General features: G+C 43.9%; 2 protein-coding genes across 2 annotated transcripts; both read right to left on the bottom strand.

Moving 5' to 3' along the window:
• Positions 1-189: 189 nt before the first annotated feature.
• LOC115511693 (ubiquitin carboxyl-terminal hydrolase 17-like protein 13) lies at positions 190-15715 on the bottom strand. Its single transcript, XM_030311984.1, has 7 exons — positions 15688-15715; positions 15428-15460; positions 13785-13942; positions 10870-10928; positions 7291-7367; positions 4409-4488; positions 190-1326 (listed from the first exon to the last, which is right to left on the bottom strand). Exons 1-7 carry the CDS (start codon positions 15713-15715, stop codon positions 190-192), a joined length of 1572 nt encoding a protein of 523 aa, XP_030167844.1.
• Positions 15716-16185: 470 nt separating this feature from the next.
• Positions 16186-20627, bottom strand: DEFB107B (defensin beta 107B). Its single transcript, XM_030311983.2, has 2 exons — positions 20570-20627; positions 16186-16307 (listed from the first exon to the last, which is right to left on the bottom strand). Exons 1-2 carry the CDS (start codon positions 20625-20627, stop codon positions 16186-16188), a joined length of 180 nt encoding a protein of 59 aa, XP_030167843.1.
• Between the last annotated feature and the right edge of the window lie 1050 nt (positions 20628-21677).

Below are 21677 nucleotides of genomic sequence, written 5' to 3'. Positions count from 1 at the left end.
TAAAGCTCAGGATTCTCCAGGTCAACTGGAACGCCATACATACCCCACGAATACAGCCAGATTCATGGTCCCTCCGCATGTCCCGATCACACCCACCTACAACACACAAAACGTGGCCTACAAGGGACTGTGAGTGAGTGAGTGAGTGAGTGAGTGAGTAGTGAGTGTGCACGTGGGCAGGCATGTATCTCAAAGCCTGTAGTGGGATCCCTGGACTGCTTCCTGAGACCTCTGTCCCTTCTTGTTCTTCCTCTTGGTAGCTCTGGCTCTGCCGGTGAGACAAGGGACTTGGTTAATGGCCGTTGCCCTCTGAGGTGGGATGTCCCTGGCTGAACTGTTGAGCCGGTGGATGTTTGGTTCACGGTGATCCTTTCCCATCTCGTCTCTGTATTTGGACTGGTGAATTAGGACTGCGTCGGGGGGAAGAGCAAATTCTAGTTTCCTGAGGTTGAGTTCAGACTTGGGACGGTGGCTTTCTTGGAGGCATCTCCACTGGTCTAACGTGATTGCTGGCAGTGGTGTCTCTTCCACGTGATCCTCCAATTGTGGCACCTCGATGTTGGGGTCGGTTTCAGGCCCCCCTTGGGCCGCAGCCGTGCCTGCGTGGTCAGCCTGGAGGGAGGTGGATTCCCCAGCACCTGGCTCACTCGCACGGTCTCTTTCCAATTCACTCTTCTGGACGTAAAAGAGGACATAGGCGTGTTGGCTCAGGGCAGACGTCGCGTCACTGGCGGTCACCTTCGCATCATCCATCTTGTACCACTGGCCGTTCCCAGCTTTGATGTAACAGAAGTAATGTCCGCTGTGACAATTCCAGCCCGCGTGCACCAGCACGGCATAGAGCACATAAGTCAGCGACCCCCCGTTCTGCCCAGACACGTAGCGTCGCATGTCAAGGCGCTCAGGATATTGCACTTCCTTAGCCAGTTTGCTGCCCGTGAAATGGCAGAATCGTTTCAATACCAGCATCAGGACCTTGGAGCAAGTGTGCAAAGTCAACGTCTTGGAAGCAGGTACCTTGTCGAGACAAGTACTACAACGATAGGCATTTTCACCATCCAACTGTTCGGGCTTCACCAAGTGTTGCAAAGCTTGGCTCACACTCTGAGCTGCCCTGATGTCCAGGCTAATGTCCAGGTAAGGGTCCAAAGTGCTGGAGACACCCTGGCAGTGGAGACACTGGATTTGAGACCTGCAGTACCCCCCAAAAATTTGCCAGATGAGGGTGGCGTCCTGAGCCTGAGGCTCTGAAGCCTTGTCCTCACGCAAACACGCTTGCTTCATAGCATCCAGAGTGAACATTAGAAACTCATGGGCATCTTCATGCTGTGTGTGTGGAAGACAGGAATTAAAACCCAAGTGAGGATAGTTTCCTAGGACGTTGGCTATAAAGGCTATATGTGCTGGACTGTCGCTTAAATCACGATAGATTTCTATCTTTATTGTTTCGGTCAATGTCCTCTACTAGCTACTTAAATTACATAGTTGGGTAATTGCCCCTTGTAAAACTTTTCCAGTATTTTTCATGGGTTAAAAACAGGGGTTTCTTGGCCTTCTCAGCAAGGCAAATTTGGTCCATATGCTGGCATCCATTTATAGCCAAGGTGCAGTGGGGAAGTGGGGACACGTTAGCATCCCTCCATCACAGACCCTTAGTTGGCTGGTTGGTGATATTAGCGATTTTGTTTGAGGTATGCCTTGGGTCGCTTTGACATGTCAGGAACCTCTGTCATATCCTGCGTGTGGGACACCACTCAGGATTCAGGGGGGGATCTTTGAGGTAATGGAAACATGGGAGGAGCATGGGAGCTTCTCTTTGATCCCCAAGGACTCTCCCTTGGGATGCCTTTTAACCCACTGGAAAAAATTTGACTGCAAAATTTAGGAAAGGTCGGATCTTCTGTAACACTGCATGGCCTTAGCAGGATCTAGCAGTTAGATCTCTTCTGCAGAAAACAGGGCAAATGGGCTGAGGTACCTACCATCAGGCACCATCAGTTCATCCTCCCACTCTCATGGTAAGGGAGCAAAGAGCACCCCGTTGGACTGCCTACTTCCTATTTCCCCACCAATGTTCCAGGTAAAAAAATTGACAATGGGGAAAATTTGTCTTAAGTGGACCCAAGGGAAACATATTCTGTATTTGAACTAATTTAAGTTTGTTGGTTTAATTAAGATAGACCTGTCTTTAGAGTTATGAGCATTAAATATGAAACTGTTATTCTACCTAGGTTTCCTGAAGGTCAAATACGCTCATGTTATCTCTGTTCCAATTTTTTAGCAAAAAGATGACTTAAAGTAATGGTTGGAGTGTCTGGGTCGCCCAGTCAGTTAAGCGTCTGACTTCGGCTTAGGTCATGATCTCACGGTTCGTGGGTTTGAGCCCCGTGTCAGGCTCTGTGCTGACAGCTCAGAGCCTGGAGCCTGCTTCAGATTCTGTGTCTCCCTCTCTCTCTGCCCCTCCCCCACTCATGCTCTATCTCTCTCTGTCTCAAAAATAAATAAACATTAAAATAATGGTTAATTTTGTCTGTCTCAAACTTTTCATGGGTAATTGTTAAGATAGCTTTCAAAGTCTTTGGTAACCTGAAACTTTAAAGTTTTGTTTGGTTGATAAATTAGGATTAAATTCATTGGACATGTGGGTCTTTTCCAAACAGAATGGAATGCTAAAACATTAATTACTGAACGTAGGTTTGTGCTTTTGACTTACTGACAAGAAAGTAGGACTATTTGGGTCTGTTAGTAAACATGCTGTGTGCTTAAATGATTCATAAATTTGCCATCTAAAGAATTCTAGTAACAGTTCACAATTGGTTACTACTATGCTTTCACTGGAGACTCAGGTGTCTAAGAGTTAAAATTCTGCTAAATGTAGCTAAGACTGATGGAAATAAGGGAAACAGCTCTGTATGTAAAAAAGTAGGAGATGTGTAAGAAAGATATAAGGAATGGAAGTACATTTTTGTTGAAGGTAAAAGAAAGTAATTTTGTCCTAAATCAGACTGGTTGTTTGAAGAAAAATAGCTTGGGACAAAATCTGAAGGCAAAAGAAAGTTGTAGAAGGTTCATGACTGAAAATCTTTGGAAAGGAGTGGTATGTGTGGTCAGGATGGACAAAGGTTGCAATGAATGGGTTTTAAAAGTACACTGGTGTAAGATCTGCTTTTCTCTCTGTTCAAAATACAAAGTTTTCTTGGACTGTTGATCTGCTCTTGGTACAAATAATGGAAACAAAGTTTTTTTTTCTTTTTTGTCTGCCAGGAACACCAAAGCTTTATGTTTCCTTTTTATCAGGTCTTTTATTGCTTAGTTAAATTTCCTCAATGGTAAAGGAACTAAGTTTTGCTAACAACTGTATAACCCTACATATTTGCTTTTGAGATTTTTTTTTCCATCTTGGTTAAATAAATAATTTAAAGTTTTAAGATGTGTAATGATCTATGATCCTTTTTAGGATGTGTTTTATAACTTTCTAAGGTTTAACAAATTTCCCAGGATTCACAACGTAAATGAAGTCTTTGACCCATTAGGCCTCTTTTGGTATGCTAAGTTACTCTGGAAACACTGTCAAACAAATACTGGTATTGCTTGGGCAAATGCTGTAACTGCTCAGATTTAAATGCAATTCCTGAAGTTTTAATATGCTTTGGTAACAAGGTCTTCACTTGATATTCTGATTATTGAAGTGTTATGTGTCACAGAAATAACCGAATTTCCTTATCGATTGCAACATAATGAACTCTCATCAGATTGTTAACCATCTCCATTTCTGAGATTTTGTCATTTATAATTATTCTGATGCTCTTACAAAATCACCTTCAAGATTTATAAAAAGGCCTTTTAGGACAAAGACAGGTATTTAACATCTTTAAAATACTAAAACTAAAATGGGTGAGAATTTCCAGAAGTAAACAGTTGCGTTGAAACTGAACAAGAATTAGTCACATGGGACTAAACGAACTGAAGAAGATGGTCTTAGTTTTGCAGCTCTTGTTTTGAAGTATTGCTAGTTCTCTAATGTTTGCTCTTCTGGATTAAGGAAACTTTCTCTTAAGATACCCATAGTATACAAAAATAGGATAAAGTATTCATTTGTCAACAAACTAAAGCATCTAACTTTTCTCTCTACCTGAACCCTCTGAAATCCACAAACCCAATGAGTGTTCTTTCTTCCATGGCAATCATACTTATTTGCATAAGTTCAATAAGAATCTGTTCCTCTTGTAACAGGACACCATTAGAAATACTAGTTATTTTACCAAGGCTTTGACTTGGTAAATGTCATGTTTCAAAGCTACATGCATAGACTCAGATATGACGATACAGCTCTAAAGAACTGATACTGACCTTAGGAAACATGGAGCCATATAGCCCCTCAGAAATGTTGGCCTGATAGCTTGCTTACAGAGTTCCCAGCAGCCTTACTGGCTGAGTAAAGAATGTCAATTCCTGGCAAGTGCAGGAACCTCAGCATATCTTGGGGACCTTGAAAAGAGGAATTCGCCCAAATCAAGAGGCATTGCGGGCATGCCTCATGGCAACTGCTTGGCTTGGCTTCTGTCCTGGAGAACCTCTAATAGTTCAGTCTAGAGATTCCTTATAAAAAGTTCCAGCAAAGCAAATTTTAGAATATCTATATGACCAATAGCTGTTCTTGCTGAACTTATGTAAATAATTAGGCCAAATTTATTAAAAAAAATTTTTTTTTCAACGTTTTATTTTATTTTTGGGACAGAGAGAGACAGAGCATGAACGGGGGAGGGGCAGAGAGAGAGGGAGACACAGAATCGGAAACAGGCTCCAGGCTCTGAGCCATCAGCCCAGAGCCCGACGCGGGGCTCGAACTCACGGACCGCGAGATCATGACCTGGCCGAAGTCGGACGCCCAACCGACTGCGCCACCCAGGCGCCCCAGGCCAAATTTATTAAACTGAACTTGTTTAACAAGCGAATTAGCCTTAATTTGGTTATCTCTGGAGATGAGGGTTCTTAGGTAGAAAAAGACTGCCTCAATAATTGCATCTTTATGGATGTTAAATTCTAGTTCCGATTGTCTTTAAATGTTGTTTGCCTAAACTAGACAACTTGAGGTAAACTTCAGAAAAATTGTCACAAATAGCATAGGTATAGACAATCTTCTTGCAGGTTATTCTGTGGGGATAGTAACAGGACCCCATGGGTATATTACTTAAACAACTGGAGGGGCGCCTGGGTGGCGCAGTCGGTTAAGCGTCCGACTTCAGCCAGGTCACAATCTCGCGGTCCGTGAGTTCGAGCCCCGCGTCGGGCTCTGGGCTGATGGCTCGGAGCCTGGAGCCTGTTTCCGATTCTGTGTCTCCCTCTCTCTCTGCCCCTCCCCCGTTCATGCTCTGTCTCTCTCTGTCCCAAAAATAAATAAAAACGTTGAAAAAAAAATTTAAACAACTGGAAAGGGGATGGATTCCCCCAACAATTGTATATAAAAAGACTTTTCTCACTGTAGACCTATCAATAGATAAAGACTATAGTGCTTTATTAAATCATTCACTTGAGGCTAGGTTAATTCATAAATCTCTAAATATGCAAACCATATCCTCCCTAAACCTGAACTGACAGTTCCTAGAAACCCACTCCATAAAAACCCAAAGACTTTGTTTATTTAAAAGAGTGACATTCTAATACAGAAGGGAACTAACTCCAAAATGGAAGGGCCCCTACCGGGTCGTATTAGATACTCCCATTGCGGTAAAGATAGAGGGGCGCTCTTCATGGGTTCCTATGTCTAAAATAAAACCTGTACCCCCTTCACAAAAAAAATCAACGAGCAGACAAATGTGCCTTCTCATTCTTGTGAGTGTTACACTTCTCTTATGATGGTGGTACCTTTCTTTTTCATTCTCCTTCCTCCAATTTATACTAACAATTCCTTTCTATAATGGACACAGCATTATGCCAAACTATAAAATCAGACAGCTTGCTGGAGATGTGCGGTTTTGCCCATCTCAAGCACATCTGAATTATCCTGATGCGTTTCACCTTTACAAGATACTGATTGGCAACCTCTAGGTACTTATATGTCAAAAATAATATATAACATTATATTAACATGTTTGGGGATAAGTCTATCACTCATCAAAATGTTTCTTCTTGGCCCATGATCAATAAGACTTGGCATTTACCAGGACATAACTGGACTTTTTCATACCCTCAAACTGTTAATATAAGAACTGATTTTACAAATCCACAAGTTAATACCTGCCAGTGAGTGCCTAAGTTACAAAACCCTACTTATCACTGTACTGAGGATGGGATGTATCAAATTGGGGATGCATATTTATGGTTCACACCCACCATTGGTCGGCTCAGTCAAAAAGGCAATTTTATGCTGGAAACAAAGAAATCATACATATGATACCCGGACATACATATGATACAATATCCAGGGTAGCTATAGAAACGTGCTCCCAAACGGGCACACTTCAGGCTACCGACTGGCTTGCTACTGATTGAATAAAGCAACCTGGAATCAGATGGCTAGCCCCAAATGGAACCCACTGGATATGTGAAACTAACCTATGGCCCTGGCTTTCTCCGGGATAGGTAGGTCACTTCCCCTTAGGATTTGCCTGGATTCATGGGTGCATTATTAAAACAATCACTGCCCCAGCTAACTTCCCAAATGTAAAACAAACATAGACACGATCTGTTTTCCAATGGTATGATCGTTTGGCATCCATTTTTGCTCCATCCGTGGGGTTAAAAAGTGTAATTTGGCATGTGAAAGCCCTTAACAAATACATCATAAGGGCACTCAGTGACTCACAAAATAGCATCTCCTTACTCAACACTGAAGTCGCACAGATGCGCAAAACAGTTCTACAAAATAGAATGGCATTAGATGTTTTGGCTGCTGCACAAGGTGGCATTTGTGCTCTCATAAAAACAATGCTGTGCATACATTCCAGATTACCGTGAAAGTATTTCTGGATTTCTAACCGACATGAATACTCAAATTGGTGCTTTAAACAATCCCTCTCTTTCTTTTAGTGATTGGTTAAACTCTTGAGTGGAGGCTTTTGTCAACTACCAAAGACTTTTATTAGGGCTTCTTTCTAGTTATGCTAATTATGCTTTGCTGTTTTCTCCCATGTCTCTCTGCCTGGTGCAAAGACTATATCACTACGATAACTTCAAGCCAACGGACGATCCTTTCTATTCAAGGAGGATCATGTATGTTGTCCATGTTGGATTCAGCTGCCTCCACTTTTGGTAACGCCCCTATATGTTCCCCAGCTGATCAGTACTGACCCGTAGGTAGGGACAACTCTACAGCCCTAGTCAGCAAGAAGAAGCTACAGAAGATGAGACCTTCCACCTTCAGCAACCTTAAAGATTTAAGGGTCAAAATTGTTCAGGGCGGAGATGATGACGGACCATCAGGCAAGCTGAGGGGGGAGCAAAAGTTAGCCACCCCCCCTACCCCAGGTGGGATGTGTGTGACATTCCTCAGGCACTCCTGGCTGCTCAAGGACAAAGGGAAGGAAAGAAAACAAGTGACTAACTGAGAGAGATCACAGTCATACACGACCTGAGTGTCCACCAGTTTACAAATGTCTTGGTAAATTACAACATCACCCCTCCATAGCGATATGGGGAACAAAGGCAAGAAGGAAATGGCAGGTAAAATTAAATTTCCTCATAACCCGCAGCCCACTGACAAATACTTGAGACAAATAAAGAGTAGAACATTTCTCCAGGAACACCCTACTGGCCTGATGTTAATGCCTTACTAGAGAGAAGACAACCTTAGCTGGATACTAGCAAGGCCTCTGTTATCCTAGGAGTTCTCGTTAGCACATCAAAGTCTCACTGAAGGCCTCCTTTTGACTTTAACTTCCCAACTTCATAGTACCTAAGGAGCCACTCTTCATGACCCCAGGGCGGCTCTTTCTGCCCATGGGGCCTGTCTCTGTGCTTTAATAAAATCACATTTTGCACCAAAGGCTTCTTCATGAATTCTTTCATTGCCATCAGCTCTGAACCCCACAAACACCCTCCCATCACCCCCAAAACCTCATCACTATCACCTCTTCCATCAGACCCCTGGAGGTCCAGGTAACTTTATTTGCATATCAAGACTCTGGGCTGTTGGAATGTGAGCCTCTGTCAACCGACCAGCAGAGGGTGACAAAGGCCAGCATGGGAACCTTACACTGATTTTGGGAGGACCTAGAAAATGCTGAAGTTTCTGGAGTAGGGGGGCAGTCACCAGCCTGTGCCTTCCAGTGCTGCACCAGCCTTTTTCTGGAGCAAATAATGAGGGAGCATGAGGCAGGCTGAGGGGCAAAGCACAAGCTAGCACCCCCCACCCCCACCCCAGGCAGGATCTGTGTAATATTCCTGGGACATTCCCAGCTACCCAAGAACAAAAGGAAAGGGTTTGAGTGTTTGCCATGGTAATGTGGGAAACTAAGGCAAATGAAAAATTTAATTCCCTTACTGCCTACAGCCCATTGACAAGTCCTTGAAACTGGCAGAGTGACCTCCCTCTAGGAGCTCAGCTGCCTTGATGATGGCACTTTGCTGGGGCAAAAGAGAAGCTTAGCTTAACATTATCCCAATCTCAAAGATCCTGTAAGTCTACTTCCTTTATCTCAACTGCTCCAAGATATATGCTGGCAATCAGACTCCAAGCTTATTGCCCCCCCCCCCCCCCGTAGACATCTGGAGGGTCTCATGAGTGAGGTTTTATTAAATGGTAGTAAGTGACATTTCCCTAGAACCAGCTAGCCCCTCAAGGCCCTGGAAACTTTGCTTCCAAAATGCCTTACAGACTTACTCTATCCCTGACCCCCTCCCAACCTGAGGATGTATAATGGGTTACCCATCACAACCCCATGCGGCTCTTCCTGCCCATGAGTCTTGTCCCCATGTTTAATAAAATCACCTTTTTGCACCAAAGATGTCTTCAAGAATTCTTTTTTGGCTGTCAGCTCCAGACCCCATGAACCCCCCATCACTCAAAAACTTAAATCAATCAGGGGGCTTCAAACATTTCCAGGGACTCAGGCTGGCTGAGATTGCCCAGTGGTGGTTCCCTGACTCTGAGTTGAGGTAGAAAATTCTAAGGATACTCAGGCAAGCATCAACTCTTTCTCCAACCTCTCCAGGAAGGCAAGAGCTGTTCCTTGGCCCCCAAGTAGACTTAGAAAACATTTTGATGACTCTGGCCATCCAAGAACAAAATCCCTATGTCTTCCAGCTCATCACAAGACTTAACTGGGCCTTTGGGAAATCGGTGGGGGCCGGGGGGGGGGGGGGTCGTAAATTTTATTAGAGACTCCACCAGGTCATGGGAACCCTGGTTGCATCCCGAGTTTTAGCACTGTCATTTCGCAGGGTCTGAACTGAAGTAGACAATTCTGAGACTACTTCAGCAGTGGGAAACTTAATCGTTTTCAGGAAGACAAGAGTGATCCCTGGGCTCCCAAATATTCTCAGAAAACTTTGTGGTGGTTCTAGTGGACCAAGGATGCCTGGAAATTGCCCCAGCTTGCTATGTGGAGAGGGTTTCTAGGAAAAGGTTCAGAGGGAACACCAGGCCCAGTCCAATGTGAGAATATGGAGCAGGAGCCTGGAGTAGATGAAAGGAGAAGATAGAGGTAGGTGCGGAGGAAACCTGAGATCCGTGCACAGGGCCAGTCAGTCCTGACTCTCAGGGTACACAAGGACAGCCCTGCCCCTGTCCTTACACCCTCAGAGTTCTGGCACATCAGTAGTCAGTGCTTACTTTATGATGATCATCACACTGTTCAGAAAGTGCTACGGAATTCCTTTCCTGCCCAACTTTATATTCTCCCCAGGGCTCATTATTTTCTCATTTTTCATGTATCTGATTTTAGATGTACTCCTTTCTAATTCAATCCTAAACTTTCTGCCCATTGCTTGAACCTCGTCTTTAAAAGTTTATTCTGATCAGGTATGTCTATTAATCTCATCATCTTGTAGAACTGTCTCCTAGAGATGTCTGAGGTGTCCCAATCAACCTTGTCGCCAGCTGTGCGTGTTGCTCACTGCCACGTTGAGGGGGCCCTTCATTCTCTTCCTGGGATTCCCACAGGAGTGCTCTCCTGAGTCTCCTGTTCCCACGTCGTGTTGGTTCCCTATTGTCGCTGTCACGAATTACCATCAACTTAGTGTCTGAAAACAACAGAAATGTATTTCTTTTTTTACAGGTTTGGAGGCCTAAAGTCCAAAATGAGCCATTTTGATGGTTTCAGAGTGGCATTTCACTGGGGACACCCCTGTCTATTAAGGGATCTGTTTCTTACACACTCCTTTGTCTCATCTGATGAAAACACTTCCCTGCAGTGTTCACAGTTGGCCTTAGCCCTTTATAAATCCAATGACTTTGCTGAGTGAAATGATAAATGGAGAAAATAGAGAAGTGATTTGTCAGAGTTGTGTCATTGAAGATCTGGTAGGATCCTTGAGAACAGAGACTGTACCTCATTTGTCCATATGTTCTCAATGCCTGGTACATAATAAACATCACCAGCACCAGCCCCCTCTTCATCCTTATCCTCCCCTCCCCCCACCCCCATTTGGATTTACTGCCCTTAGTAATTAGGCACTATTGTTACCTCTGTGTCCACTCCCTACCCTTCAGCAAATCCTAAGGTTCCTGTTCTTCAAAACAAACAAATAAATATCCTACTTCAAGTGTAGTAATGTTGCTTATTTCTCCTTGAATATATTTGGCCAGGAGTTTTAGGTACTGGCTCTTCTCTTTTATGCTTTTGGTCATTTCCTTGGCCAAAAGCTGGCGCAGGCTGCGGTAAGGCATGCCTGGGCAGGATGGTTAAGATCTCTAGTCCCTGTTTCTACCCTGAATGTAGAAGGGCACACTCTGTTTGGGAGTCAGCTGGAATCTCCGTGTGCAGGTTCTGTTCAAAGAGACCAGGGTTGAAAGGGAACAAGGAGAGCCAAGGGTGGAATAAAGCTCTAGCGACAGAGTTGAGTCCGAACGATCAGCAGTATGGAGCTAGTTTTCTTAGACTCAGTTATCCTTACAAGTAGGTCCCTATCACTCCCCTTTGCCTGCATCCAAGAGCTTTATCATGGCTCTGTCATGCCATTATCTTAGAATCCCCAACTCTTGGAGAACACAAGCAGAGGAGGCTTGGAGACAAAAAATGATTAGGAAAATGCCCCATTTTCTGTGACTCAGACCCTGTTCAGTTTCAGTGATGAGGCACAGATGGTTCTAGACACCGGGAAAGCCTTTGACCGCTCTTCATTTCTAAGTCGGTCTTTACACAACCTAGGATGTGGTGCACACAATCAGAAGAGGTTATTCAGAGGTGAGACAACCACGGTTCTCTCAGATATCCACTTTCCCACGGGGCCCCTTCTCGGTGTGCTCTGCGTGTAGGTAGTGGGGCTTTTGTCCTGTGTGCAGGATTCTCTCAAGCACTCAGATTCTCAAACTTATCAGGTCTTACATAAGTTTGTTTGATCCGTGGGGAGACTTGGTTGGAAAAAGAAGAGAATGGCATAAGAAAATGACAGTAGTCCTCATGGGTGAAGGTGTCCATACAGACAGTGGAAAATGGCTTCATTTCAGTCAGCAGCTCACTAGGACCAGTAGGACAGATCAGTTTGGATAATGAGGACATTTCAATACCTCCATGAGGATACCTATGGACATAGGTGTCCCTTGAGAGCAGAATGGCCTTCAGAGGAGGACAGAGGGTCCTTGTTATTTTGGATGCTCAGTTACCCAGAATGATGGAAATGGGAATTATTGAATGGGAAAAAAAAATGTCAAATGGGAACATAAGCTACCAATACATTGGCAATAGAATGGAACAAAAGTCCTTCAGTTCAGTCATAGTGATTTAGGCTAGATTGACAAAGCAATCAGTCTGAATAGTGACAGACAGGGTATTTTGCCTGTGAACTTGTTCCAGCCTCCACTAACTCAGGTCATACTCAATCATCCTACCCTGAGCTCCCCTCAGGCCTCCCATGAGGCACGGAAACTGCCATGTTGTATGTTAGTGTGCTGGACATATATTCGTCTTCCCATTAAAGTCTGACCTTCTGTTCCCCTAGTTGAGCAAGGAGGTGAAGATTTTGTTTAGTTCCTCTCAATATCTCCTTTTCAAACAATGCATCACAGTGAAATACCACTGGACCTGAAGGCAGGGCTTCTGGATTTGAGTTTTGAAGCTCCATCTTGGTTTCTAACTAGAGGTGTGGGACACAGAACAAGGGTCATCTTTGAATCTTGGATGCTCCTCTGGTCAATGATCTGTAGTTGCCAAACTTCACTACATAGCAGACTTGATGGGAAAAGTGATTTTAAAAATTCAAATTCTTAGCTTAAGAGTTCCCAATACAGGGGCACCTGGGTGGCTCAGTCAGTTAAGCGTCCGACTTCAGCTCAGGTCATGATCTCACAGTTTGTGAGTTCGAGCCCTGCATTGGGCTCTGTGCTGACAGCTCAGAGCCTAGAGCCTGCTTTGGATTCTGTGTCTCCCTCTCTGTCCCTCACTCTCTCTCTCTCTCTCTCTCTCTCTCAAAAGTAAGTAAACATTAAAGAAAAAATTAAGAGTTCCCAATATGAAAGCATTAAAGTGAGGACAGACCTCTGAATATTCAAAAATATTCTAGGTAACTAGAATCAGTGTGGTTCTGGAAACATTGACTTATATTATTTCCAAGGGCACTTCTAGCTGTAATATTTTCATGCTCTCACAATTCGAGTGTGACACTTACACTTAGTTTTATGGTTGAATGACACAGCTGGGGTATGCGTGTGCACATGTCTGCATGCATGCACACATATGCAGCAGGAAACATGGAACTACTCCTCATCCCGTGCAAAACCCAATCCCCAAATTCTAGGTAACTGAGAACAATGTCAGTGAAAAGACAGGGGTGAAGAAATGTCACAACACATTTGCACATATTAGTGAGTAATCTATGTAGATTTATGTAATGAGTAAATTGGGTGATTTGTGAGGGAACCTAAGTGCTCCTGAGGAAGCTGTTTTTAGCCCAAGTGTCTGGGTAAATGGTAACAATATTCACCAAGATCTAGAATAGTGAATGAAGATCAGTTTTGGGAAGAAAGTGATAAATTGCAACGAAAACAAGTTCCTTTGGGGTGCCTACCAGAAATCCAGTTGGGGAAGACCAATGCCCTAAAAAACTTTAGCAAGATGTTAGAGTTTGAAATATAGTGTAGGATTTTTGTCAGACAAGGCCCATTCGGGACAACAGAAATCATGCTGGATATTTAAAACAGGAAATTTAATGCAGGAAATTGGTTACACAGGTGGTGGGTGGCTGAAAAGGCACAGAGATTAACAACTACAGGCCCAGAAGAGCAGAAGGGAAAGGGGTTATAAGGGGCAGGAGCTGGAAACCCTGCGGTAAGCAGCCTACAGCTGGAGACCGGATGTGTGAGTACGGGACACCTACATCTGAGCTGGTGCTCAGACCTCTTAAGTGGGGAGCAGCACGTGGGTGTGGCTTAAGACTTGAGGAAGGAGGGCTCCGTGATTGGGGCTCAGACAAACAGGGTGGAGGCAACCTGCAGCCACGGTTCACACTTCTGAGAAGGAGACATAGCCAAACAGGGGCGTGGAGAGCCAGGGTACACGGCAAAGCCGGTCGTGGCTCAACTGGTCCTCTTAACTACCAAGGGGACGGACCCTGGGTGCTGCTGGTCCTTTCGAGAGATCTTGTCGGGCTGCTGAGAAGGCCGAAAGAAGCGGGCGCCTGGAGCCAACCATCTGCTGCTGTTGGGGTGCAGGTGGCTGGCGCAGGAAATGGAAGCAGCTGTCTTCACCTTTCGCCTTCATTTCCCGTCTACTGCCAATGCGCTGACAGGAAGCCAGCTGGCCACGGGGTCTGGCAGATGCAGCGTGCAGGGTGTCCACACACTGCCCTAGAGTGCAACACAGAAGAGGGGCTTGGAGCACGGAAATGCTGGTAAGCAGACGGTGCCGTGGCAGTAGGTGAGACCTTGAACCACGGGAGCATGTGGGGTTATTTAGAGAGAACATATAACAAGGTGGATGAAACCAGGGTGCGTGCAAGCCCAGCAAAGAGGGAACAAAGGAGAGCCAGGGAGGAAGAGAAAGAAAATAGCCGAACGCTTAGGTCCTCATGGGCAGAGGAGACAGAAATGAAGGAGACAGACCTCATTGTGAAATGTTTGTCAAAGAACCCAGATTGAATGAATGCTGGCCGTGGGTCACTGGGGTTGGCCCTGGAATCTTTACTAAGAGGACAGTGGCCAGGACGTGTCTGAGAGGTCACTGGCTCCTTATTACGAGAAATCCCAGTGGCATGAAGATGGCAGAGGACATTTCTGTAAGTTGAGAAGCAAAGAGGGAGACCATATGCACACTACGGTTCATTTTGCAAGGAAAGGGAGAAAAAAGGAAGGAAAGGGGGAAGAGATCTAAGTACATCTAGGTTCTGAAAGGCAGTTAGTTTTATCTGAGACCATGGGAAAGAATTTTGGGGAAAAGCCCAGGACCTGAGCAAGTTCCTCTGATTACAACAGACAGCTTTATCTGCCCGCTCGTCTCTTACGTAGCTTTCAGATCAAAAAATTCAGCCGATTAACCATAAAGGTATGTAGCAGCACCAGAACACTTTTTTTAAAAACACATTTTTATTTCTTATTTTACAGCTTTTTACAAATTGTCTTGTCCCAGGACATCGTGTTTTATTTTGCTCTCTTATTTGCATCTCTGCAGGAAGCAGGCCTTCATCGAATAGGTAAGAAAACTCTCCAGAGCAGAGCTGAGGGGATTTGTTTCTTCTGTTCTGGAAGGGTGTGCTGTAAATCTGTGATGAAAACAGCCTGTGAACTGTATCTTTCTCTGCCCGAAAGCGGGGACTCCAAATTTTGGCAAATCAGGGCAGAGGCAAACCTCAGTTTACCATTACCATCAGCCCCAAAAGCAAAGATCTCAGGGTCACAGAAGGAATTTTGCAAAGTGTCTAATTTTTCTGCAGCTGATTTCAGCTGCTTCCTCCACCAGCTGCTCACTGAGCTGCTAAAAGGTGTTCCAGCCGGGGCACCTGGGTAGCTCAGTGGGTTGAGCGTCCGACTTCAGCTCAGGTCATGATCTCACAGTTGGTGGGTTCGAGCCCCGTGTCAGGCTCTGTGCTGACAGCTCAGAGTCTAGAGCCTGCTTCAGATTCTGTGTCTCCCTCTCTCTCTGACCCTCCTCTGCTCATGCATGCACATGTGCTCTCTCTCTCAAGAATAAACATTTTAAAAAAGTTAAAAAAAAATGGTTTAAAAGCTGTTTCAGCCATAGGCTTCTGTCCTCGTCTGGCACACCATTTTGTACACATGCTAAGAACACAGGACCAAAAAGCCAAAGTCTAGATATGGCTATAACTAAGCTAGTACCTGTGGGATCTTCCTGGGCCTTTACCTCCTCATCTGTAATAAGAGCGTTGAATTAGATTATCTCTAGGCACCTGGGACTTGAATAGGCCACGACGGGATCAATTCTCGCGGCAAGTGGCCAGAAGGAAGATGCTACCCAATCTTTGGCCAACCTGAACTTTGACACGGGGCAGTTTCTTTGGGTCACTTCATGTCCCAGATTGGACAGAGTGTGGAGGACATTCTAGCAACTCTTACCTGTGAAGGAGACGGAGGGGTACTTGTCAGCAGTGCCGCGAAGGCAGCCATAATTGGTGTCCAGCAGGTGGTCTATTTACTAGGTGGTTGACTCTTCTTATAGCACGGATCCCAGAGTCTGAACAGCAAAAGCCAGGGTCACACATGTGTCTGAAGCCAGGACTGTCACTTCAGAACCCATCTGAACCATGGTCCCACCTTTCCATTCTATCTGTTTTACCTGTTCATTCACTCCCTCACTGACTTCATCAGTCAATAAAATAGTGAATGGGCCCTATGCCAGCAAGTGGGGGTGCAAAGGTGAACAAGACTCAGTGCCTTCCCTCAGGAAGCTCAGGGCCTAGGGCGGGCATTTCCCTGCAGTGTCAGAAGCTGGACTGATGGCTTCATTCAAAGAATGCAAACTTTAGAGGGCAAGAGAGAAAACCCAGAGCTTTGCTGCACGGAGCTCACAGCCAGAGTATCTTCGCCTCTCATTTTTTGCAGCTGCGGCTTGGCTTGTACTTGTTCTTCCTTTTTCTTCAACAGAGTGGTGTCAGTTCAGTTCTACAGCCCCTAATCTTAACCTCAAAGGAAAGGCACTCGGCTTCACGGTGACCGTCCGGTTTCAGACAACGTGGCTCTCTGTGCATCCCTCCGCTAGCTAAGTGAAGAAAGCAAGACTTCAGTTATCCAGGAATCCATGACCAGAAAGCAACATGACATCACCTGGGCCTCACCCACAATTCCCCATTAGCGAATCTCCTGCAGACACAAAGTATAAATCTAGAGGTCAGAAAAAACAGATGCCTCCTGAATGGCTTCATCGGAGTTCAGACTCGCTGCACAATACACACAGGGTCCTTACTTGATATTCACTTCCCTCTGCCACAATCATTTCTAGGATATCTAGAAGCAGAGTATTTCTTCCTGGGAGGGAGACAGTACACTTTCTAATCCCAATAAACAGTCCTTTCCAATAAATGATCTTTTTTCATGTCTTCAAAATCAATAGGCTCTGATATACAGTGAAAGGTAAAGACTGTGCCGTTTACACTGTAGGCAGACCGATGAGAGACCAAATGCACTGTCGTGCGGTTGTGGACAATTTTAGGTGCAAAGTTAAAGAAACATGGTGCTGGTCCACACTGCAAAATCATCAATGGAATAATGGATTTAACTCTGGCAGGCAAATTTAGAGTGGCCTCAGCCGTGGCTTTTCCTTCGAGCAAAGAGTAAGCTGAGGAGAGTAAAAATATTTTGAGAGGAATGAATGAAAAAATTTCTTGTGGTGTGGGTTCTCAGGAGAAGTGATAGAAGGAACTGCAGTTGCTCTCAAAAGGAACTTATTCTTGGAAAGTACAGCATTGGAAGAGGGGGAACAGACTACACATTAGCTGCCATACAACTGAGATACTGCGATGCGGAAGAGACACTGACGCCATGTCCAGTTAGGACGCAGACCAATGGAAAGGAATTGCACGGCCTTAGATTTCTGTTCACAGTTAGAGGACATTTTTTCAGTAGTCCCATGCTGAACTGGGAATAGTCTGAGTTACAGAACAACTGAAATTCATCACGGTTCTGGGCAATCAACTAACATGGAATACGTATCAGGGCAGATCATAAGAACAGGAATGATGATAAGAACATTGACATCAAAGCAATAGCAACAGTGAACTTTCTCAGAGAACAGAGGGCGTGCCTGGCTTTGTTTAAGTGGTTTATACAGAGGGATTGTTAAACTTTCCTCAAGCAGTTAGTTTTCCCCTTCAGACAATGAGTAATGGATCCTCTGGTTTTTAGCCGGACACGTGGATACTTAGCATAAGGAGTCAGCTCCTGGCCCTGTGTCCCTGTATGGCCACATGGACGAGTTTGGACCAATGGCTGGTTCTGTGCAATGTCTTTGACCATGCTCTTGACTTGCTTTTCAGCCCTTTCCATTAGAGCATCTTTAGAACCAGATAAAACAGTCCCATGTTTAGGATGCAAGGTTGACCTTCCTCTCTGGTCTCAATATGACTTAATGGAGAAGAACCTTCCTTCTACCCACACTGGTCAACTTACCTATTTTTGGACTTTTACATGAGAAACAAATAAACTATCCTTTTTCATTTACTATCTTTTTAAGTTTCTTTGTTAAAACAAGTTAGCCTCTACTCGAATATAACAAATGTCTTAATATTTTATATTTTTAAATATATTTTAAATGTTTATTTATTTATTGGGGGTGGGGGAGGACAGAGAGCAAGCAGGGAGGGGTTGAGAGAGAGGGAGGGAGAGAATCCCAAGCAGGCTCTGCACTGTCAGTGCAGAGCCTGACACAGGACTTAAACCTAAGAACCATGAGATCATTACCTGAGCCAAGACCAAGAGTTGGACGCTCAACCAACTGAGCCACCCAGGTGCCTTGAAAAATGCCTTAATCTTTAAAGCCATCCTGTTATTATTACCATTTATAGAAAGAAAATTGAAGCACAAGAGTTCATACGGTTTATAAGGACTGGAACTGAGATCCAACCTCCAATGTCTTGGCATGATAGTCTGTTGTTACCTCTTGTATTGACCATTGAACTCACTTCCAGCTCTAAGATTCTGTGTAGTTGTGATGGTGGTGGTGGTGGTCCCAACTGGAGCCCATCCTGTGCTTATTGTTAGGATTCAAATGTGTCTGAGCTGAATCTGAAGACAGGGAGCCCTTAACTAATGAGTCAGAGGCCTGATGATTGGGGATGGAGAAGACAGCTTAACATGTGTTTCTCTACTTGGATCCATTGTCTGACCTCTGAAGAAAGAGAGTGGGGCAGAAGCTAAGTAAGTGATTTGATTGAGACTTTGAAACATGAGGGCATGTTTTTATGCCCGTTTTCAAAAGTGCAATGTAAATACCACATCCCAGGAAGCCCCTCCTGATTCTCCAGTTAGAAAACCAAGCTTCTCTTTGTCATCTGTATCTCTTATGGCACTTATGAGAACTGTTTTGTACTATAGCTATTTGTGTATCTTCCTGTCTCATCCATTCACCTATTTACACATTTGAAATTTATCAAATCGCCTATTTATTATTCTGAACAACCTACTTTTGACCAACACAGAAATAATAAAATAATAAACTTCAAGCAAATTAAGGGTGAAGACCATGCTCTATTACATTTTTGATCTCCGTTTTACTTACTTTTGATATAATGCCCAAACAGTTTCTCATTAAGTGGTAGGAACACATTTCATATCTATTGGTTTGGTAGGCTTACCGAGGCCTGACTGTGTAATAGTTAAGTGTAGAAATCCAGGAACCATGAAGAACAGTGTTTCACAATACATAGGGAGTCCCCATTAGAAATGACTTCATAACAGGAGGAATGAAAGACAGTTGAGAAAGGATGGATATAAAAATTTTTTAGGGAGAGTCTTAGCTGTACCTGAGCAAAAAGAAACTATTTCAAAGGTGTCAAACATCGAAAAGCAAACTAATCAAGATGCTACTTGCTTAAATGATATAATTTCTCACATCAGTATGTGAGAACTAGAAAGAAATTCTAAATAATCTAAGATTAGAAGATTTGGACCAACTAGTAAGACATAAAAAAAATAGACTAAGAACCTTTTGAGTTTAGTTTCATTTAGGTTACAAAAGCTATACTTCTCTAAATTAACAAACGTGTTTGGACTTTGCCTCTGAAATTTCCTCTCATTTTAGAGCAATCACTTTGACATATGCTAAAGCTCTGCTGAATATTACAGAAGAAGGAAAGATCTAAACATAAAGAGAAGTCTGAAACCCCTTGGTGGAGCTTTTAGGGAAATTAACCAGATACTTCTCTGTTTGGAGTTAGTCTGGCTCTGTATGGTCCCATTGTTTTTTTGTCTAAACTCAAGAAAAGATTTCCAGGGGTGCCTGAATGGTTCAGTCAGTTAAGCGTCTGCCTCTAGATTTCGGCTCAGGTCGTAATCCCAGGGTCATATGATCGAGCCCCGCCTCAGGCTCCATGCTTAGCATGTAGCCTGCTTACACTGTTGGTGGGAAAGCAAACTGGTGCAGTCGCTCTGGAAAACAGTGTGGAGGTTCCTCAAAAAATTAAAAATAGAACTACCCTACAACCCAGCAATAGCATTACTAGGAATTTATCCAAAGGATACAGGAGTGCTGATGCACAGGGGTACATGTACCCCAATGTTTGTAGCAGCACTTTCAACAGTAGCCAAATCATGGAGAGTCCAAATATCCATCAACTGATGAATGGATAAAGAAGATGTGGTTTATATATACAAGGGAATACTACTTGGCAATGAGAAAGAATGAAATCCTGTCATTTGCAGCAACGTGGATGGAACTGGAGGGTATTATGCGAAGTGAAATAAGTCAGTCTGAGAAACACAGATAACATATGTTTCCACTCATATGTGGAACTTGAGAAACTTAACAGAAGACCATGGGGGAAGGGAAGGGGAAAAAGTAGTTTCAAACAGAGAGGGAGGCAAACCATAAGAGACTCTTAAATACAGAGAACAAACTGAGGGTTGATGGGGGGGATGGAGGAGGGGGGAAGGGGAAAATGCATGACAGGCATTGAGGAAGGCACTTGTTGGGATGAGCACTGGGTGTTGTATGTAAGTAATAAATCACAGGAATCTACCCCCGAAGCCAAGAGCACATTGTATACATTGTATGCTAGCTAACTTGACAATAAATTATATTTAAAAGAAAAAAAAAGATTCTCTCTCTCTCTCCCTCTGCCCCGCTCCCCTGCTCTCTCTCTCTCTCAAATAAAATAAAAATAAGAAATAAAATGAAAGATTTCCAATAACTGGTTTGTCCCGGGACCTTTTAAGAACACAGGAATGAGTCATACATATTTCTAAACCCTCAGCTTTCTTCTTAAAAGACAGATTGCCACCCTTACATCTATTAGGATTTCCTTTTACCTGAGAAAATGCCAGAAAGGAGAATGAGAGCAGCAAAAATTAAGAAAAAGATTCTCATGGCTCCAGACGTCAGTGGAGAGAGGACAAAGGAGGGACAGTTGGTAAAATCCAGCTCTTTTACCAAGAGAAGTTGATTAAAACAGGTTATACAGCTCCGAAAGGGCTGGAAGTCAGCTTTGGTTTGTAATGTTCATTAGGAAGAAACTATTTTTCATGCTCTACTGAATAGCGTGTGGGCCTCTGGGTCAGGTATTACCTAAATGAGGTTTACAGGAGAGTAAGGCAAGCAACCTGTCCTCCAGCCCGGATCCCTCGAGCCTATGTCTCTGCCTAGACATCTCTTTTTTCCCTCAAGCCCCATCTCGGGTACCTTCCCTTCCAGAAGATCTATAGTCCCCATTCCTTTTCTTCTTCTCTAAGATATTACACACAACTTACTCTCTTATAAGAGGACCTAGCTGTTGTTAATGGGTGCCTGGTATAATTGCTTTTCCAAAATTATAGTATATGAAAATTTTTTTATCTGTCCAACTCGACTATAAACTCCACAGATGAAAACCACTCTCCCTCCATCCTTTCCTTTCCATTCACTCTTCATGACAGAGCTTTGTAGCAGTAGATATTCAAAATATATGTTCTTTGACTTATTAATAGCTGTCTAGTTAGAAGAACTCATGAATAGTCAACTAATTAATGTAGATATTATCAAATGTTCAAAGTTTTTCATCTTAAGATGATGATGATGATGATGATTTTAAGTAGGCTTCATACCCAACATGGAGCCCAACATGGGGCAGAAATCAAGACCTGAACTGAGATCAAGAGTCAGATACTTAACCGGGGCGCCTGGGTGGCGCAGTCGGTTAAGCGTCCGACTTCAGCCAGGTCACGATCTCGCGGTCCGTGAGTTCGAGCCCCGCGTCGGGCTCTGGGCTGATGGCTCAGAGCCTGGAGCCTGTTTCCGATTCTGTGTCTCCCTCTCTCTCTGCCCCTCCCCCGTTCACGCTCTGTCTCTCTCTGTCCCAAAAATAAATAAACGTTGAAAAAAAAAATTTAAAAAAATAAAATTAAATTAAAAAAAAGAGTCAGATACTTAACCAACTAAGCC

Source organism: Lynx canadensis, chromosome B1 (assembly GCF_007474595.2).
Source record: "Lynx canadensis isolate LIC74 chromosome B1, mLynCan4.pri.v2, whole genome shotgun sequence".
NCBI classification, from domain to species: Eukaryota; Metazoa; Chordata; class Mammalia; order Carnivora; family Felidae; genus Lynx; species Lynx canadensis.
This window is presented reverse-complemented; position numbering and strand designations above follow the sequence as displayed.